This window comes from Prionailurus viverrinus, chromosome F1 (genome assembly GCF_022837055.1).
Source record: "Prionailurus viverrinus isolate Anna chromosome F1, UM_Priviv_1.0, whole genome shotgun sequence".
Lineage (NCBI taxonomy): Eukaryota > Metazoa > Chordata > Mammalia > Carnivora > Felidae > Prionailurus > Prionailurus viverrinus.
The window spans coordinates 6,714,119-6,735,708 of record NC_062577.1 but is presented as its reverse complement, the minus strand read 5'-3'; the positions used below and the strand labels follow the sequence as shown (position 1 = coordinate 6,735,708).

General features: G+C 37.8%; 1 protein-coding gene across 1 annotated transcript in view; it reads left to right on the top strand.

Moving 5' to 3' along the window:
- FMN2 (formin 2) overlaps positions 1–20,999 on the top strand; it is a 393,365-nt gene extending 372,366 nt beyond the window's left edge. The window contains exons 18-19 of the mRNA XM_047841608.1: positions 18,068–18,149; positions 20,159–20,999. Of these exons, the coding sequence (XP_047697564.1) occupies positions 18,068–18,149; positions 20,159–20,185 (109 nt within the window). The 3' untranslated portion in view covers positions 20,186–20,999. The remainder of the gene's footprint in view (positions 1–18,067; positions 18,150–20,158) is intronic.
- The last annotated feature ends 591 nt before the right edge of the window (positions 21,000–21,590 follow it).

Here is a 21,590-nt window from a genome sequence, read left to right as displayed (position 1 = left end):
CATTCCAAAATCAAAAAGATCCCCATTAACTCAGACGATTAGTTTATAATAGCTTGACTCTATAATGATGAAATGGGCCCGTGCTTTTCCCGTGTAAACCCATTTCAGGAAATCATAAGCCATGTTAAAAATGGGGTGTCTGGCTGGCTCAGTCAGTAGAGCATGCAGCTCTTGATCTCAGGGTCATGAGTTCAAGCCCCACTTTGGGCGTGGAACATACTTAACATAAAAAATTTTTTAAAATACACACAATGTATTAGATATTATGTATGTATATGTGTGCATGTATTTTGAAGTTATTCATCTATTGTAAATAAACATTTTCAAATCTTATCTATATAGGAGTCATATTGTCAAGTTTTCTCAGCCTGTGTTTCTGATAAAGAAGTGATAAATAATCACAAAAAATAGGGGATATAACAAATGGTTAAAATAAATGAAAATAAAAGGGAAAGAAATTTGTCTGTGTTTACTGTGGGGTAAAGCCTGATTTCTAATTAAACCTTCACCCTCTCACTGTAATGGCCCTAGTCCTTCTCTTGCCTTTTGGGGTGCTCATTCAGGACCCCACTCCACAAGCCTTCTGGCCAAGGTGCTGCTCAGGGTGTTTGTTTCTGCTTGTCATAAACAGTTGGCGCTTTGCAGTTTGAACCATGAGCAACTACTAGTTCATGAATGGAATCTGAGCCCAGGAAAAGAAGGCACTTTTTTGATGAAGAAATAATAGGGTACTTCCTGATCGGTGGGCACTCAGTGAAGACTAACCATGTTGATGCCAAAGAATGTGGTCTTGGATATTGGCATTTCCAGTCAATTCAAGTATCTACTGATTGGACAATCATCATGGCAAGTTGGTATAGTAAGCTTGGGTTCTTTGGTTTATATAGAAAGCTGTTGTTGGGGGTGCTGGGCGGCTCAGTCCCTTAAGCATCCGACTTCAGCTCAGGTCATGATCTCATGAGCCCCACGTCGGGCTCTGTGCTGACGGTCAGAGCCTGGAGCCTGCTTCGGATTCTGTGTCTCCCTCTCTCTCTGCCCCTCCCCAGTTTACACTCTGTCTCCCAAAAATATATAAACATTAAAAAAATTGTAAAAAAAAAAAAAAGAAAACTGTTGTTTACAATTTATTCCTCCTTAAAAGGACCTTTAAATCATAAATCATAATCATCATTTAGATTATTGTATATACATAATATTTTGTGTACATTATAATTTCATATCCAATTCTAATGCTCTTGGAGTTTTAGGAGCTATGATTTTGCAATTCTTTAAAGTTTATTTGTTTTTGAGAAAGAGTGAGCAGAGGGACAGACAGAGAGGGAGAGAATCCTAAGTAGGCTCTTCATCGGCAGCATGGAGTCAGACATGGGGCCCGAACCCACAAACTGCCAGATCATGACTTGAACCGAAACCCAGAGTCAAGCACTTAACTCACTAAGCCACCCAGGTGCCCCTATGGTTTTGCGATTTTTAAGACTAGTAATATTACTGGACCAAAAAAAAAAAAAAAAAAAAAAAAAGGAAATTGCATTATACCTAAATATAACTCCAGAAATGGTATTCTTTTTTGCAATTTAGGTTTTCTAATTATAACTATAATATTATCAGTATATAGATACACAAAGTTTTGTGTGCTCACCCTTTCTGAATGTTGTCTTACATGAAACCTATGAGCATTTTAATTTTATTTCATCCCATTTGGATTTAGTTTGCTTTTGTCTCCTGAGTAAGATCTATAATGAAACATTTAGGATCCTTGATGCCTTGGATGTCTTTCTAAGCTTGAAAACTTTATTTAATCAAGTTCATCTGTCATTTTATCGTGTTGAATAATGTTAAACATGCTCTAAATAATCCATCAGCTTTGTCTCCATCCTCTCCCATGCAGCCCTGGCCATGTTCCACCTCCAACTGATTATAAAGACTGCTCTTTCCTTTAGGAATAACACTTAGACTGGTACCCGTGTGTCACACTCTAAATCTAGATGAAAGAAAGTATTCCTGGCCAACATGTCTCCACAGTTCATTGATCTCTCTCTGGAGAAAGGCTGGTATGTGTCCTTACAGATTCCTTCCTTGAATGATTTAAAACTTGATGCTGAGCTATATAAAGTCCTGTTTGAATAGCTGTGCCTTACATAGGTCATGCCACTTCAGCATTTGCAGAAAGGGCACACAGTCCTCTCCAACCCTGAGCTGCGTCCCCTACTGCATTGTATGGAATTCACTGATGGTTATACTTGGCAAAGTAAAGACTAAGGCTCAGAGGAGAATGGAGGTATCCTGTGCAGTCAGGAAGTAGGCCTGCCCTGTCCTTTGGATACTTAGGCAGATTCAAGCTTTCTGGCTTTTTATAATGAAATAATGATTTTCAGAAAGTAGTAGTCTCCATGAGGACAGAATTCTAGGTGTGTGAGTGGAGGCCATAGCTGTTTTGCTGCAAGCAGAGCGGACCCGCAGTCATGAGGTCACTGCCACCTCTTCCTGGGTTTCACGATGTTATTCTGCCTTGGGGTGCTTCTGGAGAGTTGTTGGGAGATGAGATGATGGGAGAGTGCCCTGGAGGTAAAGGTGGCTGTCATATTAGAGAGGGCCTGATCTCCTGAGTTCCATTAACCCAAAGATGACCCTCATCTCCACCAAATTAGGAGAACTGGGGCAGTAGCATCCTTGACTTAGTATTCCATCGGGGTGATCTTGTGTCATAATCATGTGTAGCAGAACCCGGTAATTAGACATGATATAAATGCAACATTTTTAGTTTTTGGTTTTTTTTTTTAATAAACAGAGTACTCTATAGTCCTATTAATGAATTAGTACTTTATTCCATATATTTAAGCCCTATTACTATTTCTCTATTGTTTTATAATATGGACATTTAAGGTTGGGCTGCATTTACCATCACTTTGAAAAATAACAAAACATAAAATTAAGTTAGATCATGTAGACATTCACTCTTTTTCAAAAGAATATGTTGAATATTCATGTCTTATAGGCATTGCAATATTGTGGTTTGTAATAAGAAATACATATTTGGTCTTCAGCCAAGTTTTTGACACAGAGTTTGTAAAACTCTTGGGATTTCCTAAGTGATGAGAGTTATGAAGATGTCTTCTGTTATGTGATAGGGTGACTTTTGGAAAGCCCCTAGGTCACCTAAAGATGGCCAGGGAACCAATCCTGTGATTAGAGTGTTGGAACTTTCCATCCCATCCCCTGACCTCTGACAAGAGAAGAGGAACTGCATCAATCACCAATGGCCAATTATTTAATCAGCCATGCCTATGTAATAAAGCCTTCCTAAAATCCCACAGGACCCACCTACTTTGCCTTATGCATCTTTTCCATCAGGCTCTCCTGAATTATTTCCTTTTATAATAAACTGGTGATCTAGTAAGTAAATATTTCTTTTAGCTACATGAGCTGTTCTAGCAAATTAATTGAACCCAAAGAGGGGGTTGTTGGAACCTTCCATCTGTAGCTCATGGGTCAGAAACACAGGTGGTAACCTGCTCTTGCTATAGACATCTGAAGTGAGGCAGGGATGGGGGTGGGGGGCATGCAGTCTTATGGGGCTGAGCCTTAACCTGTGGGATCTGATGCTATCTCTGTGTCAGAATTGAATAAATTGCTTGGTGGTGTGGGAGAAAACCACAGATCAAAATTGTTATCAGAATCAGAGACCTTTATTTAGAATTTAAAATAGCCAGAAATAGAAGTTTGCATGTGAGAATCTCTAGTCCTCTAAACTTTAATTTGTCACAAAAGTGTGTAGAGATCAACCTCTAAAATTTGTTGGGTACAGAAAAGGAAAGGAATAGCAGTACTAAGTCTTTAATCTTTAAAATATTATAATTATCAGGGTGCCTGGGTGGCTCAATCGGTTAAGTGTCTGACTCTTAACTTCAGCTCAGGTCATGATCTCATGTTTCGTGAGATTGAGTCCTGTATCAGGCTCCATGTTGACAGTATGGAGCCTGCTTAGGATTCTCTCTCTCTCTCTCTCTCTCTCTCTCTCTCTCTCTCTCTCTCGCCTCCCCCACTTGCACATGTTCTTTCTCAAAATAAATAAGTAAACTTAAAAAAATAATAAATAAAATTTGAAAAATCTAATTATTATACATTTAGGCAATACATATTTTGCAAGGATAAAACATCAGAAATAAAGCATATCTTAACTTTATGAGATAAAAGTATTTTTAAAAATTAACCTCTTTGGTTTGAATTCCTATGGCCTAGGGGTAAACTTTTTAGGAAAGTTTAACAAAATTCTATTTGGCCACATTAAAGTTTTCCAAATGTATGGAGGAGGTAAATAAGTTGAAGAATAGTTGGAAAAAGCGTATTTTAGCAGTTAAGAGAATTTCAGATGCTCACAGATAACTTAAAAGCTTTCATTTAAAAAGTTATTCTAGTTATGGATATTAATGTATTCTTAAATCCATGTGTTGTTTTTAGGGCAGAAGCCCTTTTAATTCCATATTGAGTTGGTACATGGGTTTATTTCCTATAGCCTTTGATTATTTTTTAATGTTTTCATTTTACAAAGGTGAAATAAAAGAACCATTGTACAGAGTACTAAAGTAAGAACTTAAAGATAGGTAATGATGACATTACGGACTAATTAGAGAATAAGACAGAAAGGTAATTGTTATTTTAATATCATGGATAAATGGCTGGATGGCTGAACAGATGGATGGGCAGACAAGCAGATGGATGGATGGGGCATTATTGGAAGTCACACATAACCATTCAGGAAAAAATACAAATCCAAGTAAGTGAAAATGATGTTATTACGAAGAAAGCTTAAATTGGCTCCTATGTTTTAAAGCTCCCTACTTCATCTATTGTTAATGAAGAAAAAGACAAAGGACTCACAGAATACTTTACCACTGGTTATGGTCTCTTATTGTGTCTCAAACATTCACCTGAGATTCAAGGACCATGCACAACCTCGTAGCTTAAGAAAGGTGAGAACATGACCATCAGAAAGCTGGTGGACCATGTAAAAAAGAAAAAAATATATGCTGACTCCCATAAAGTATATATTTTACCATTTGTGAGTAGTTATTAAAAACAAATTTCCTAATGATGCTGATCAAATAAAAGTTAAGAATTAAGTGTTCACACCCAAATTCTTAATTATTAATGGCCATTTCCTATTTTCCACCTGAGGGTTTAAAGAATTCCCTAATAGGAATAATGGAGTTCATAAACATTGAGAACAAGTATTATAACAGATACAGTTTTATTTATAATTTTATAGTCCAGACCTATAATCCCTTTTCTACAATTTGGAGATCCAAAACACCTCTGAAACCAAACATTTTTTTTCATAAGTTTGTGACAAACTCAACTTATATGAGACTATTTATATATAGTCTTTATTCATCCCATTTAGTATGAATGTTCATATGTTTACTACAGAAATATTAACATGTTTGATTACTCCATGCTATATCTGACCCAACCGGATAGTGTTTTATACCATATTTCTGTCTGAAATTAGAAAGGTTCTGAATTCTGTAATCCATCTAGCCTGAGGGGGATCGGGTAAAGGATTACAAAATGAACAGATATCTGGCTGACTGGCTGTATTCACTGGCCCTAATTCTACTCTTTCTAGAACCACACAAATAAATCCAATCCCTTGTCTATGTAATTGTCCTCAAATATTTAAGGTTTCTAGGAAGATTCTGACACAATTAATATTCCTGGTTCTTTTAACTGTTCTAGAATCTCTTTGGACTTTTCTGACTCATCCATCCATCCATCCATCCATTCATACATTCATATAGCTTCCCATCCAGCCTAGGCCACATCATCTGTTATTCCAGCTGTGCCCTTACTGGCACCGTGATTTACACAACTGATTTAACTTCTTAATACTTCCAGTATTAGCAAGGCCATACCCTTCACCTTTTGTGCTCTAGAATAAATTTCCTAGTTGGACTATTTAAAACTCAGTTTTCTCCAACCTAAGGTAGACTCTCTAGGGAATGGAGATTCTGAGATAAATCCTGGGAAACATGAAGGAGATCAGAAGTCAAGAATGCTTTTATCTAACTTTAAAAAAAATATTTACTTTGAGAAAGAGAGAAAGCACAGGTGAAGGAGGGGCAAGGAGAGAGGGAGAGAGAGAATCCCAAGCAGGCTCTGCGCTGTCAGCCCAGAGCCCAATGCGGGGCTTGAACTCACAAACCGTGAGATCATGACCTGTCCCAAAATCAGGAGTTGGCCACCCAACCAAATGAGCCACCCAGGCACCCCTCAACTTTTAATTTGCCTTTACAATTGTTCCCTGGGGTGCCACCTTCTACTTTCTCCCATCTCTGAACACTGGTTTTGCATTCTTCACTGTGAACTTATGACTTGTCCACATACCTTACTGAGGTCATCCAACAAGTATTTATTAAGTGACTACTATTATGCCAGGCACTGGAGTTGTAAATAAAACCAAATCCTGGCCTTCTGAAGCTAAATTCATACACAACAGGACTGGTACAGGCTCAGATGAAAAATAAAGTAGGGCAAAGCAAAAAGCGAGTTGTAGGAGGTGGTTGTCTGACTATAAGCAGGGACTTGAGAGGGAAGTGAGGGAAATCTGGAGACAGAACATTCCAGACAAGAGGAACGGTAAGTACAGAGCCTCAGGAATGAACATGTTTAGGGAGGAGGCTGAAGTTGCTGAAACAGAGTAAGCAAGGAGAGATAGGTGAAAGGTGGGTGCAGAGAGAGAGTGCCTCACAGACAGAGTACAGAAGGGGCTTCAAGAAGGAGAGCTTATAAGAAGAACCATGTAAAATGCTACTGGTGTTCACTTGAGGGAGGTGAGAACAAAGAAGTGACCTTGGAATTGGAATTGAAAGGAAATGATAGCATCCACAAGAGCTGTCTCTTGCCAGTAGCCGGGGACAGACGTCTGAAGAGATGGGAGCAGAAAGAGTGGAAATGGGTCCACAGGAGTTTGCATAGAAAGAATCAAAAAGGAAAGAAGATCCAGCTGGAGAGGAAGGTGAATTATGGGTTTTTTTTGTTTTGTTTTATGATGATGGGATAAACAGCATATTTCTAGCCAGATAGGAACAATCCAGGAGAGGAAATATCATGACCCTTATTCTCCTTTATTATGTATGTTTCCTTGATCCCATTCCTGCCTTGTATCTCCCACATCTTTCCTTTAATTAAGCTGAGCTTCCTCTTGCATAATCCTAAAGCATCATGATATAAATAGCTTTGTTGTACTCTTTTATGAGTTTTACAGGGAGGAAATGTGATAAACTCTCTATAAACTAATTTCCATGTCTAATAGCCCTTGAATTCCTCCCTGCAACCCCCCAAAAAAGTCTTTAAAAAATAGGATCCAAGTTATTCATACATGTCATCTTTTGCTAGAGAAGTGTCAAAACAAAAGCCATAGTGTACGTACCAACAGCTTAAGTTTATCTCTCACCAGCTATAATCAAAAATGTTTCTGAACCACATGCAAAAAAAAAAATCACTGACTTTAAGAAAATATCTTAGCATGTGGAAACAGTAAAATGATATTCACGTGAAAAATGTCAAATGTAGTAAACAACATTTTCTCCTGTAATAAAAGATTAATTTTGCTGTCACATGTGATTTTGTAACAGTTTTGGCCATCATGTATGACAGAATTTTGTTTTATTTGCTATCGTAAATTTGTAGAACAAGGGATTGTCATTTGACCATTTCATTGAGGAGATTAAAAATCTTCAATATATACAAAAAGAAGATGGTCCTTCTTATGGGACTTAGATAAAGGGCACATCAGCTGAACTACTTCTGTAAATTCCATGTGAGTCTACCTCTAATACAGAATTAAAATAGCCTCTACTTCATGATCCATGAGAAAAACAAACCTCTTTTTTTTTTCCCTAGGTCAGAGATTTTAAATTAGTGATGAAAAATATGTGATCAGGAGTTTAAAAATCCTGTATTTTAAAAAGTTCTAAATAGTGACTTCCACATTTCTCACATTTTTTTCTGATACCATGTTAAATTCCTTGTGGCATAACATGAAAAAAGGATACTCTTGGTTTGACAGAATTTCGTTTGAGTCACTTCATTTACACGGTTGGAATGTGACTCTTGCTGTTGATGCCATGAGGTAACTGTAGTCTCCTTCAGCAGCACAGAACGTTAGCATTTCCGATGCTTACCCAAGACTCTAGCCACCTATTGGTATTCAGTTCCAGACCACTTCAATGTGCTATAATTAAGAAAATAGGCTGGCTGTCCTGAATTTTACAGACCTGTATCTCTGTATCAGATGAGATCACCAATGAGCACCAGGACGTTCTTGAAGTGTGTGTTGACTTCCCTGTCTTTGGACATGCCTTTGCTGGGTTACAGTTTAAAATTTAATCTCCAATTATTTTGAGGATTTGTATTTTAAAAAAACATTGGAAAAGTTTCTCTTTCTTCTGTATTTTTAGATTTGTACTGATTACAATTCACATATCTTATTCAGAGAACCACATAAAAAATTCTCCAAAAAATTAGGATCAAGAAAATGTGGTGGTAGTTTTGCTTTATCCAGACAATCTTACGTGCTTTCCTTTTTCAAAGATGAACGCTTATAGCCCATTGTGTTTCCATTAATACTTTTCCTTGAATAAAGTTCAAAACTTATCCATTTGTAGTGCTTCTCCCCAGTATCTGGTAAAACACATGTGTCCATTTTTTAAATAGTTTCTCTTCTCAAAAATCACTTTAAACTGCCACATTTTATATGTTCAGAGTTTTAAAAGATTCAGTCTGAAGGATCAAATACTTCTAAATAAATAAAAATTAAATAATACAAATTAATATAGTGAATGGAAATATATATAAATATGTGATAAATATATAAATGGCAATAAATAGAAAGAGGAAGGTATAAATGGTTGTATGTTTCATCTTCCCCATGTGTCTGTGTAGTGAAAGACAATGTAGTTCAGTGGCTACAACTAGAACTCTGGAGGTGGATTTTTGTGTTTGTCTGGATTTGAACCACAGATCTGCCACAACTTGGTGTATGACCCCGAGCAAATAATTTGACCACTTTAAGTTTCAGTTTCCTCATTGTAGAAGTTGAGTAACTATAGTATCTACCCATGGGATTATATTACAAGATTTAGAGGAGATAGTATCTCCTTAGCCCATTGCCTGGCATATAACAAGTCCTTAGTAAGTGTTAGAAGCTACAGTAATGAGCCAGGTGCTGTGCTGGGCATGGGATAATGGAGTGGAAAGACGTTCTGTTCTCTGCCTTCAAGGAGCTTATATCATAGTGTCTTTTAAGATGCTCTTTCTGTGGAAACTCTCTAAAGGGAAAAAGATATTGAACTTGGGAAATAAAATGAAGATCATCTATCCCAATTCACTTCCCATTATAGGAATACCATTTTTACAGTACTAATAAGTAGACATTAAGCTCATGATTTTGTACCCTTTCTAGGGAGAATGATATGGAAAGAGTACAGACTCTGAAGTTGACCAGATCACTCATTCCATTATTATATGACCTCAAGAACCTCTCTGAATCCCACACTCCTCCTTTCTAGAATAGCATGATGACATTTCTCATGCTTGGTTGCCAGTTGGTTGGATGAGGTGGTCACATGGAGCACTCACTGTGTCTGAAACATTACTGGCTTACTGATCACTTTCCTCAAATAAAAAAAACATCTCCATTATTTTTTGGCATCTGTGATTGTTAGGACAGTTTTCTCCATTCTCAGATTAACCTGTCTCATATAAATTTTGCCAGTTAATTGTGCTCGATCCTCTTCAATGGGATGCTTTTTAAAGCAAGAACGTAACCAGATGTAGTAACACCCTGTTATGTTTTTTTAGTATGTTTGACCATCATAAACTCATCTAAGTGTCCTCTCACCTATCATTTCACTTTCCTGTCTGCAGACATCCCATTAGAGATTCTTCAAATGCTTTGTTGAAAAGAAGATGTATTACATCTATGTCATTTATCTTTTCCACTAACCTAGGAGCTAATAAGAGTTAGTGAGAGTAGTTTGACATGATTTCACGTTAAATCCTACAGGCTTCTAATGATTCATATAGTGTATATAAACTTAATTTTTCTATAAGATAGAAGAAAGTGAATATGATATACTAAATTTTCATAAATTTTATGTGTACTCACAACTAAATTGTTATTTATGGTTGGAATTATAGTAGTAAATCAGTAAACTCAAAGATCAAGTCAGATAGAACCCTGCATAGTTTGCTCAGTATGTGAATTGGACATCCAGACTCATTGCTTAAGTGTTCACTGGAAGAAGAAGGCAAAAAAAGATATTTAAATCAAAGTCCCAATTATTGGTCAAAATTTATCCCCGTGCATTTTTTAGCTTACTCTTAGTTTCTCTGTTCATCATCATTTATTCAGTTATTTTTCAAATGCCTAGTGAATACTCACCTGTGTAAGCTTTATTATTATTCCTGGGAATGTAAAAATGAATGTGCATGATCCCCAATCTCAAGGAACTTAGTATTCAACAAGGCAAAAGACAGATACATAAATGTAGCTGTAAGTCTTTAAAATATGCCTTCCTAGAGGGCCCTATATACTTTCTATAGTATGGTATTTTTGAGCTTAACTTGAGGGACCCTTGGAAGGAAAAGAAAGAGAATGGGTAGTCCCATAGAAACTGATCTAGCAAAGATCTCCTACAGGGATGATTAGTGGTTATGCATAGTTGGAGCCCAGGGAACATTGTGGAGACTAAGGAGAAATTAGGTTACTTGTAAATGGCCTTGAATACCTCACTAGGAAACTTAGTATTTTCTTGGCAAATGAATAAGTGGCTCAGATGTGATTCCCATGTTTGGGGAATTTGTGAAAGATGGATTAGAACAGTGTAAAAGCCATTCTGGAGGGTGTGGCAGTGGTCCAGTGGCATTAAGGAGGAGCCTTGAAAACAATCAGAAATAGTGGAATTTAGGTTGGGACAGATTTAAACATCATTACTAAGGAATCATTGATAACAGAACTTGTTACCATTTACAGATGCATGGAAGGTTGGTGAAGAGGGAAAGAAAGAATTCAGTGGATGAATGGTTATGGATGGTTATGTTCTCTTTTTTTATTTAATTTTAATCCAAGTAATAAAACATTAATTTTTTAATGTTTGTTTATTTGTTGGGGAAGAGGGGTAGAGAGAAAGAAAATCTCAACCAGGCTCCGCACTGTCAGTGCAGAGCCCTAAACAGGGCTCAAACTCATGAACTGTGAGATCATGACCTGAGCTAAAATCAAGAATCGGACGATAAACTGATCTACCATCCAGATAGGTGCCCTGGATGGTTATGTCCTTAACCAAGGCCTGGGTGGGAAAGGAAAGAAGAATGTCCACTGGGATCTGGAGCTAGAAGTGTGGATCTGAAAGTCTTCAGCATAGTTGGAATTATCACGTAGGGATTGCCTGTAGACACCACAGGGTCAACATTAGACCCTGGATGGTGGGGGGTGGGGAGAGGGAGTTTAATAAATAAGCAGTAGAAGAGACTGAGCAAGCATGTCCAGAAAAACAGTTGGAAACCATTTGAGGTGCAAATGCAATGTTTCTCTGAAAAGCTGGATACTGTCAGTGATGAAATTCAGAAATTCACATGTTCTTGAGAAAACTGAAGTCCTTTTTACTTGAGGGTAATACGTGACATTGTTGGTTGATTGTTCCCATTGTGTCCCTAGGGGTTTTGTGATGTTTTTGTGTGTGTATTTTAAATCGTTAAGGTCAAAGGGAGGGAAGACAGAGCCAGGAGTAACCTCCCCCCAGATCACCTTTAATTCCACAAGGCGTCTAACACCTACTTCCATCTTTACCTGGAGAGAGACACCCATAACTTTAGAGCCAGCTCTCCTAACCAGCCTTTGTCTAGAATCTCTCACGGCCCCTCTTCTCTGTGTGTTTATATGTGGGTCTTTTTTTTTCCTTTTTCTCTTAGAAAATTGTAAATTTTGTAGTCAGGCACAATGGTGTTGCGTTTCAGTGAAGTACATTGTGAACTGGTAATAACGATAATGATGTCTACTCTTAGCTGCTTCTTCTCTGTATCGGGATCTCCAGCGTGTGACATGCCAGTGCTGGGCTACACTTCAATCTCTCACAGGCTGTAGACTCCAGCAAGGAATCCGGCTGCTCACAGCAAGCCTCATTGGAGCCAGCAGGAAGTGAATCTGTCTGCCACAGATACTTCTTTAAACCAAATTATTAATGTTTAGTGGCAGAAAAGTGACTCCCTTTCTCCTTCCCCTGAATGATGAGAGCATATCTGTTTTCTTGATAAGATTGTGGCCAGCGTGGCCTTTGCTCTAGAAGGTAGATAAAATGATTCTGCCTGCAGGCTACAGGGATGTCTGGTTTCTTTTCTCTGTTTCTGTGCCCAGTGTATCTCCCTTATTCATCTCACAAACTGTCTTTAAACTTAATCACACTGAACTTTTTGTATATGTTTGCCTCACAATAAATGAGTCTGGGGCTGGGAGGAGTGGGGGAAGTGCAGATAAAAATACGTCTTTATTAGGAGAGAAATAAGAAACCACTCTCTCTGTTTAGAAAAACCCTTAGGTTAAATGTGCCCAGTTATAATAAGGGAAAAATTTGAGAAAGTTTCCATTTGTTCTGAAAAATACCAAAATAAAAATAATTGGAATGCAAATTAGTTTCAGTAAATTCTGTGTGATAAAAAATATTTTTCATATTTTCATTCTCCTGGGCTCAAATTGTCTGTGCTTCATAATTTCTGAATCCATAACTACTTCAAACCAAAGGAAGTTGTTACAACTTAGGATATTTGCATATAAGAAATTGAAAAAAACCTATAGATGTATTAAAGTCTATTATTTTTTAGGTTACATTTACAGCTTTATTTTTTAGAAAATAAATGTAATATAAAAGTTTTTTAAAGCAAATTTAAATTTAAGCTTTAATACTTGAAAGTGTTTTCTTTTTCTCTGCTCACTTTGCCCTGGACTGCAAAAACAGTCTCATCTGAGAGATAATCTCACAGTCCTATTCCTCACAAAATGATTCCCTCCCTACCCTGAGGTAGGCCTAGAAAATCTGTCCTTACCAATTAATGGTGTCACCCATCTTTACCTTGATAAGCTTGAATTTCAGGTTTTATATTCATTCCAAATTGCTTTCCATCTCTGAGGACAACCTGCTGAGTAAGTATGCTGGGTGGTACAATATGAGGAGAGGCGTGCAGTGTCTTAGAATCTCAGAGTCTTAGACCTTTAGAGCCCTAAAGCCCTGCCTATCTGGAAGTCCGACTTCTGGCCTTGCCAGCCTTCCAGACATAGCTGGGAGCCCTGAAGTATGTGGGAGGTGGGGAGAAGGTCTGTGGCGGCTACAATTACTGCCTCCAGGTCCGGGAACTCCCTTTGTTTAGCTAGCATTGAACTCGGTGTTCTAATTTGAAGCCCATTTAAAGTAGCTTGGTGCTCTGGTTTTCCCATCTGGAGAAGATAGAAATTATTGAAGAAGATAGAGTCTCTACTCAAGGCAGGCGTGCTGGTGCCAGTGAGAAGTGCTCACAACCTGCTATCTTAGAAAGAGAAAGCTTAACGTGGACACAAAGTAAATACAGCAAAGTACAAGTGTTAGGTCCATGCAGGGGTGAGCTGCCACATGGGTATATATTTTAGGAGGCCTTGAGGGTGGCCCTGTATCAGCACATTACAACAGTGATGAAGGCAGTGACGAACACGGGCCATCAAGTAAAAGTTAAATTGTGCCTCCGTTTATCGAAGAGAAAAGTTTGATTTTTTTCAGAAAGGCTTTATTCAAAATTGGTTATACAAAGTTGGACCTTGAAGGGAGCAAGTCTCCATCTTTTGGGAATCGCATATTGATTCGTGTCACTCTTTCTAATTGTTGCCTGAACGAAACTTTGCCTAGAACAAAAATTATTTTGTTCAAATTGGTCACCTACTCTATTTGCCAAACCTGATTCCATACATGCCATTTGGTTATTTCCTATAATTAAATTCTCCCTTTAAAAAAATGCCTCATGTTATGATTACTTTTGACCTTTCATTTAAGGGATAAATATGTACTTTCAATATTTATTCAGCCTGGTTTTGTTTCTTAAGTTCTGCAGACAATAAAGGCTATTAACAGCGAAATATTAGCACAAACGTCAAATTCTACAGCCATTATATACCACTCAGTATCCTTCTCTTCGGTCTAAAAGGCAATGCTACATTTCCTGTTTTCTAGTCTCTGCTTTCTGTGTTGTTTTTCCAAGATCACTAGAGGTGATGAGTGGAAGAGTTTTCATTATCATATGATTTGTTTTTGCTCATATTTTCTTTCTGTAATCTAGATTGCAGATTAGAAGTTGCAACTGTTAAATGAGCCTATCAAAGATGTCATCTGAAATTTTTTACTTCCCTTTTTAGTTCTCTAATAGGGTGAAATCTTGATTAACAAATGCCCTGGCAGTCCCCTTTGTGTGACTGCAACCAGATTCAAAAGAACATGGCTTCATGAATCATGCAAGGTCGGTACATCATCCCAGTCCTCACCCTACTCAGAGTTTAAACTCAAGTGCAGGCAACATTTGAAAGCTACGGGCTATCTTTTTTGGCCTACCCATGGTTTCCTCTCTCTCTCCTTTCTCTTTTTATAAATGAAGAATCGTCCCTGTTTTTACTCCCCATCTCCTTTCCAAACAGGACGTAGTGGTGGTCTTTATTTATTGTTTGAAATGTTACCACCACCATGCTTTTTCACTTAAAGCCTGTGATGTCTAGTTGTGAGATAAACATCTTTTTCCTTCTCCATTTAAGAAATTTTCGGCATGATTGAATGAGGGGTGAGGCAGGAGGGAAAGAGGGTGGAACATGTACAAGTAGTTACTCAATAGGCCTAACTTGGATGAGCCAGCCGACGAGCCCGCCACACTCGCCCAGATGGAGAGCAAACGGGAGACGCTCATAAGGACAGCTGCCTCAGCCCTCTCTCTCCTTCCCGGCTTCTCCCTTGTTATGCTTCTTATTTCTGCCAACTCTGGCAGTGTATCTCACCTCCAGGGACACATTCTTTTTTCCTGCCTAAAGTGTGGAAAAAATGTCTTGTTGTCAGAGTTTTGTTGAAATAAAATTGGCATTTGGAAGAAGCCACATTTGCTGGGAAGCTTAGGAGGGGTGCAACTCCACAAAGTGCTGAAGCGAGCAAGTTCTCGGGGTATGGGCTGGGACCCAGTGTGCACTGGGAAGAGAGAGGGGTGAGGAAGCACAGTGCCTAGGGGCTCAGGGTGGCTGCCCAGTCCGGGTTTCAGGGGAATACCTTGGTGCCAGGGTGCAGTTTCTCAGTGTTGCCCACTGGCCGTGTTCATCACATTCTGGGGTGCTGCTTAGATTCCCACCCATTACAGGGCTTGCACCAGAGGGAGGCGGGCCGAGAGAACGGCATTTTAACATCTGTTCCATGCTTGTGCCCTTAAATCTGAATAGCAACTACTTAAGGTTCTGGTGCTTAGGGTCTCAGGTCCCCAAATCGTTTATTTGTGCCTATCTAGAGGTGCCTAGGATGCAGGGACTGACTCACCCGAGCCATGCACGTCAGAAACTGGAACATAAGGCAGACGCCAGTTCAATCATTGGCTTCTAGGGGTGTAGGGATCCCATGGCAGCACAGGAGGGAAGTGTGTATGTTCTCTAATCTCACTGTGGTATTCCTTGTCTCACTCGGTCTTTACACATATTATTCTTTCATCTTCTGTCCCATTTCCCCTTCTGGGAACAGTAAGAGCAGTTAAGATTTCTCTTTGAATCAGGCTCAGCTGTCAACCTGTTCCAGAAAGATTCCCACAATCCCTACCCTCCTCCTGGACGTGGCTGAACCTCTACAATCCTAGGTGGTGGTGCTTAATGCACACACGTAATTTACTTACGTGGGTAGCTCTCCAATTAGACAGTGAATGTAATTGTCCTCATAAAACTGAGCCAAGCCTAGTGCGTGGCCTGGAGTCACTGCTCCATAAATGATCGTCAAATGAAGGAGCGAGCTAAATCTTGTGAGGGTTCCTTGACGCACATTGTAATTTTCGTCATCTCTGCTGTAAGGAATGGCTGAATTTGTTTTTGAGTAAAATTAAATATGTTTGTATTAGATTTGTCTTCCCGTGATCCTTAGAAAAATGTGTTGTAAAGGCAAAATAGGGACACTGGGGTGGTTCGGTCCAACTTCGGCTCAGGTCACGATCTCCCAGTTCCTGAGTTTAAGCCCCACATCGGGCTCTGTGCTGACAGCTTAGAGCCTAGAGCGGGCTTCAGATTCTGTGTCTCCCTCTCTTGCTGCCCCTCCCCTGTTCATGCTCTGTCTCTCTATCTCTCTCAAAAATAAAGAAACAGTCAAAAAATTTTAAAGCAAAATAAATATGATAGTGAGAACATAAAAATGCTTTGGTGATCTAAGTTTTTGTGAAGTACTTTATTTTTTTTTTTTTTAATAAATGTCACAAAATAGTTTAAAGAGCTCCAAGTAACTTTAAGAGGGGATCCGCTGGATTTTGGCAAAGTGCTTACAAAAAAAGATTTTTTAATTCCCCGTCCAAATAGTTACACTTAAATTTACTGGTAGCTATTTCAGAGGAAGATGGGCACTCCTGCAATCCTTTGTTATAAAGAAAATGTTTTTGTCTTCAAATGTTTGGAGGAAGGATTAAAGGCAATTTATGGCTCGGACAAAAAGTAATAAAAAGGAGTTGCAATGGAGCATATTCTAAATTGTCGTCATTTTCTGGAATTACTAATAAGATCAACTCAGGCATTTTATGTCCAAAAGGAATTACTTTCATTCGTCACGCTTTAATGTAAACTCTAGTACCAATCTCAGAGCTCCTATGCTGGATCATTTGCTGCCTTCACTGTTTCAAAACAGGTATTCATTCAGTTATGTGACAGAGGAATTCTACCATTAGATCTTTTACCACAGGGCTCAAGAAATATATTTGTAATTCGTTTCTTTCAGGAAATAAGCTCGAAGATCTGAATTTTAAAAATCTTTTATTAAGATAAGTCACAGCCTTTTAAGTTTTCCCAGAAATGCTCCACTTTTAATCTCCAAGGGTATTATGATAATAAAAAATAAATTAACCTGGTAGGCTAGTTTTCCTACTTATGGAACCCCTTTTTATTAGTATAATCCCAGTTTAAAAATTTCTTACTATTTGTTTAATTAAAACAATCACATATACTTTTTATAGCATTTTACAGTTTATAAGGAACATTTTAAATAAAATATTTTTGATCTTTGTAACAACTCTGTAGTAATAATAGTAATACTATTAAATAGTATTAAGCCTTTTTACTATTTGAGGGAATACAAGAGTTGATGGTATAAGGAAATTACCCAGTATCAAATAGCAGATCCAGAACTTAATGGAGAACTTACCTCTGAATAACATCCTTTCTTAACTATACCTCTAGTAAATTTGGTGCTGTTTTCCTTGGAGCATGTTTTTAAAAATAACTCCTAGAAGTGTCAAAATATTATTTTTGTGCACTCTATTTTCTGTTTTCAAATAAATGGTTGGTTCTGTTGCTTGATGAAGTATTCACTGCAAATGACTTTCAGACATGGGTAAGTGTGATGTGGAAATTGAATCTAAAATAATTTTAAATAGGCATATGAATTTTTATATGATATTATTGATTGATTGATTTTAATGCTTCAGATTTATGTAATAGGGCCAATCTCAGTACCCGTAGCTGAAAATGAGGGATATTTCCTTAATTTATTCTACAAAAGACTCCTTTAATATAGGATGAAATGTAGATATAAAAATTTTCATGTGTTTGTATATCATTCCATTTGACCCCCTTTGATTCCAGGGTGAGAACCCGTGAATGAGTTAGCCTCTAGTTCAATGTTTTTGAATCAAATGTCAGATAATGTTCTTGTGTACGTGATATTTTCTCCAATGATTCAAATCCTTAATGAGTTGCTACTTGCTCACCTACCATAAGGTGAATTGCAGTGATCTATGTAGGACTCTGTTTAAATACATGTGTTTTCTCTCCACCCAGAGTAAAAGAAGCCGAAGAGGTGTGTAGGCAGAAAAAGGGAAAATCACTTTATAAAATAAAACCAAGACATGACTCTGGAATTGTAAGTATTTAACTCTCCCCTTTTTTAACTTGTGATTTTCTTTGGCTTTTAAACATAATTTCCGCAACATATTCAAACTCACATAATGACACTTCAATTATTTTCCTCTTAACTATGAATGGATGCTATGCTCTGACTTGAAGAATTTCCTTTTCTGTATGCTTTTGATCAGGCTCAAAGGCTAAGAGAATCTCAGTATCGACATTCAGAGCTTAAGATTTAAGACAAATCTCCTAAAGGAATGCATCTACCTGCGTGTGTGTGTGTTGGTGAGGTTTGGGGAGCAGTTTTTCACTTTCTCCATTACACATGTATCACCAGTACAGGGCCGTATTTGAACCCAGAGTAGGCTGTTATAATTGGAATTAGCACCATTGGGATCTAAAACACGATGGGAAATGCTGAGTACTAGTAGCATTGCCCTTTGCTCAGACCAGGGGGCTCAGACCCGGCTTGTACTCACAAATGGCTCTATAGAGTTGGCTGTGTATCAGCTGTAAACTAACAGCCTGACCTCAACAAGCTTATTTAGCGTTCCTACTTACCCACTTTCTTTAAAACACCACTTTTACACCCTGGGAGGCAGGGCTTGGTAAAAATGATGAGTTTTCTGGGGTGCCCTGGAGGCTCAGTAGGTTAAGTGTCTGACTTTGGCTCAAGTTATGATCTCACAATTCGTGAGTTCAAGCCCCACATTGGGCTCTCTGCTGTCAGCACAGAGCCCGCTTCAGATCCTCAGTCTCCCTCTCTCTGCCCTCCTCTGCTTACACTCTCAAAAGAAAAAAAAAAAAAAAAAAAGACAAATTTCCTTTATGACACACTGTCAGTATTTTTTTTTAAATTTTTTTTCAACGTTTTTTATTTATTTTGGGGACAGAGAGAGACAGAGCATGAACGGGGGAGGGGCAGATAGAGAGAGGGAGACACAGAATCTGAAACAGGCTCCAGGCTCCGAGCCATCAGCCCAGAGCCTGACGCGGGGCTCGAACTCACGGACCGCGAGATCGTGACCTGGCTGAAGTCGGATGCTTAACCGACCGAGCCACCCAGGCACCCCAGTATTTTTTTTTTTTTTAAATGTTTTGAGGTTTTATCACTTGGTACCACAAGAGTAAGTAAATGATGCTGTTTTAAGTGAAAAGTTGTTTTAGGCCTTAAAATAGGAAAACTTTGAATTGGATTAGACTAACATAGTGTAAATGGAAAAGATAACGGGGTGCCTGGGTGGCTCAGTCAGTTGAGCATCCCAACTTTGGTTCAAGTCATGATCTCGGGGTTCATGAGTTCAAGCCTTATGTTGGGCTCTGCTGTTAGTGGGGAGCCCACTTGGGATCCTCTGTCCCTCTCTGTCTGTGCCTCCTTCACTCACACACTCTCTCTCTCTCTTAAAAATAAATAACATTTAAAAAATGGAAAAGATATCAAAATAACCCAAGTTGGAATATGATTAAACCCTACTTAGAAAAAGTTAGGAATTACATCTCCACTTAAAATATATTTTCCCTTTAGTTTCTCTAGATCAAAATTAATATTATCTAATGACAAGTATTACCTTATGGTTTAGGTTATTTTCTGCCTTTTTGATTTGAGTATAACCTTAAAGGTGCACTGAATGAGAAGGGAAAATCATTAATCAACCTAATCATGCTATTGTAAGGATATAAGAGAATGAACACTCAGTTCAATCTTTATGTATTTGTGCATAGGATGGAGAATGAGAAAGGTGAGCTGGTACTTTTTCACACTGGTGAGAAGCTGAATTTTTAAAGCCTTTTTTTTTTTTTTTTTTTTTGGTCTCAAAAATAATTGGTGATTTGGCTGGGGAAAATTCTTACAGATAAAACAGATTTTGCTTATATATTCTTCCTTTCTGGGCTGGTGGATCTTCAACCTTTTCCTAGAGAATTTAATCCAAATGAAAAGATCTTGTTTGGGCTATTATATACTTCGTACATTTTTGAAAGTTCTTACTTCTAACTGTAACTTTTCTCTGGTGCATTTATTTTCAGAAAGCAAAGATAAGCATGAAAACCTGAGCAATGAAAAGCAAAATGAACATGAGTCACTGCAACCACTTCCACAACATTCAGCTGACCTGAGGGTGGGAAGGAAACTATACCATTTTGTTCATTTTTCCTCTTGACCTCTAGCATAATCTTTGTGTTTTCTAGACAGTTCACCAATTGTTGAATCATACTGTACATTCATAAAAATGCAAAAGCAGTAGACCAGTGGAGAATTTGACACCTTTTCTTTTTGTAAAGTTTATGGTATAATATTGATAGACCAAAACAGCATGTATAAGAGGCAATATTTGCATTAATGCTGAACATGCTAAATGTTAACTTACAATTTACTTTTGTGAGAATATTCCTTATCCCAGCAAAACACTTTCCTTTCTACTGACAACCAGTGCTCCATTTCACTGCATTTAGATTTATGGCTAAAATGTTATTTCTAGTGAATTGTTTGTATCAGTTTCATGTCTACATATAAATTTTCTATTTTAAAACTTAAGTACCATTTATATATCATAATCAAGGCTTCCCCAACTCCTGGGTTGCTCTCCATAACTATATATTTGTGAAAGAAGATTATCATTTTTTTACTCAAGTAAAAAATATAGCAAAAGGAAAGCCCTTTCCTATAAGTCATTTAATATAGGCAGAAATCAGAGTATTAAGTTTAATGAGGGTTTTTATCAGCCTGTGTTCTTTGAGACCCTACATAAAACTAATCTTCAGCTAAAGTAAATTAAAGTTGTGCCTCTCTATAATGTTACCATTGGCCTTCACAAAGAAAATATGACTCAATATGTTGAAGGAATTTAAATAAATGATGTTCATAAAATTGCCAAACATGACTGATTGTTGGCAAAAAAAAAGTAAGTTTTCAGGTGGATTGGCATCTGTTAATTCACGTACCTGCCTGAGTGTTTTTACATGATTAGAATCATCTCTATGTGTTACAGCAGGTGATTAAAAGCTATAAAAGGAGTATGTAATGATTTGTTACCTGAAGGAGCCTAGGAAAGGATTTTATTTTATTTCAAGGGGGAAGAAGAGTAAATCTCCCACTCTTTGTGAGAGTATTTTAAAGTCAGCTCAAGATACATTGTGATGGCTTTGTCTAATATTAATAGGTGGGTTTTTTTTCTAATTCTTTTAATGATATTTGTTGGGGCTTATCGATGTTGATAAAGGGGAGAATTTCTTGCTATCAGAAACTAATTATGGAAAGACTTAAAAAAGAAAATGTCCTGAATCACAACTATGTTTGCATTTATGTAAAGTATGGTCTTTTACCTTTTAGTTTATAGTTTAAGTGCAAAGAAACAGTAGTGGATTTGGTTTGTTTTCTAGTCTTCCTGTCTCCTTCAGTCCCTCCAATGTGTATATTACCATTCTTCACTGTAATAATAGGGCATTTAACAAAGATCGC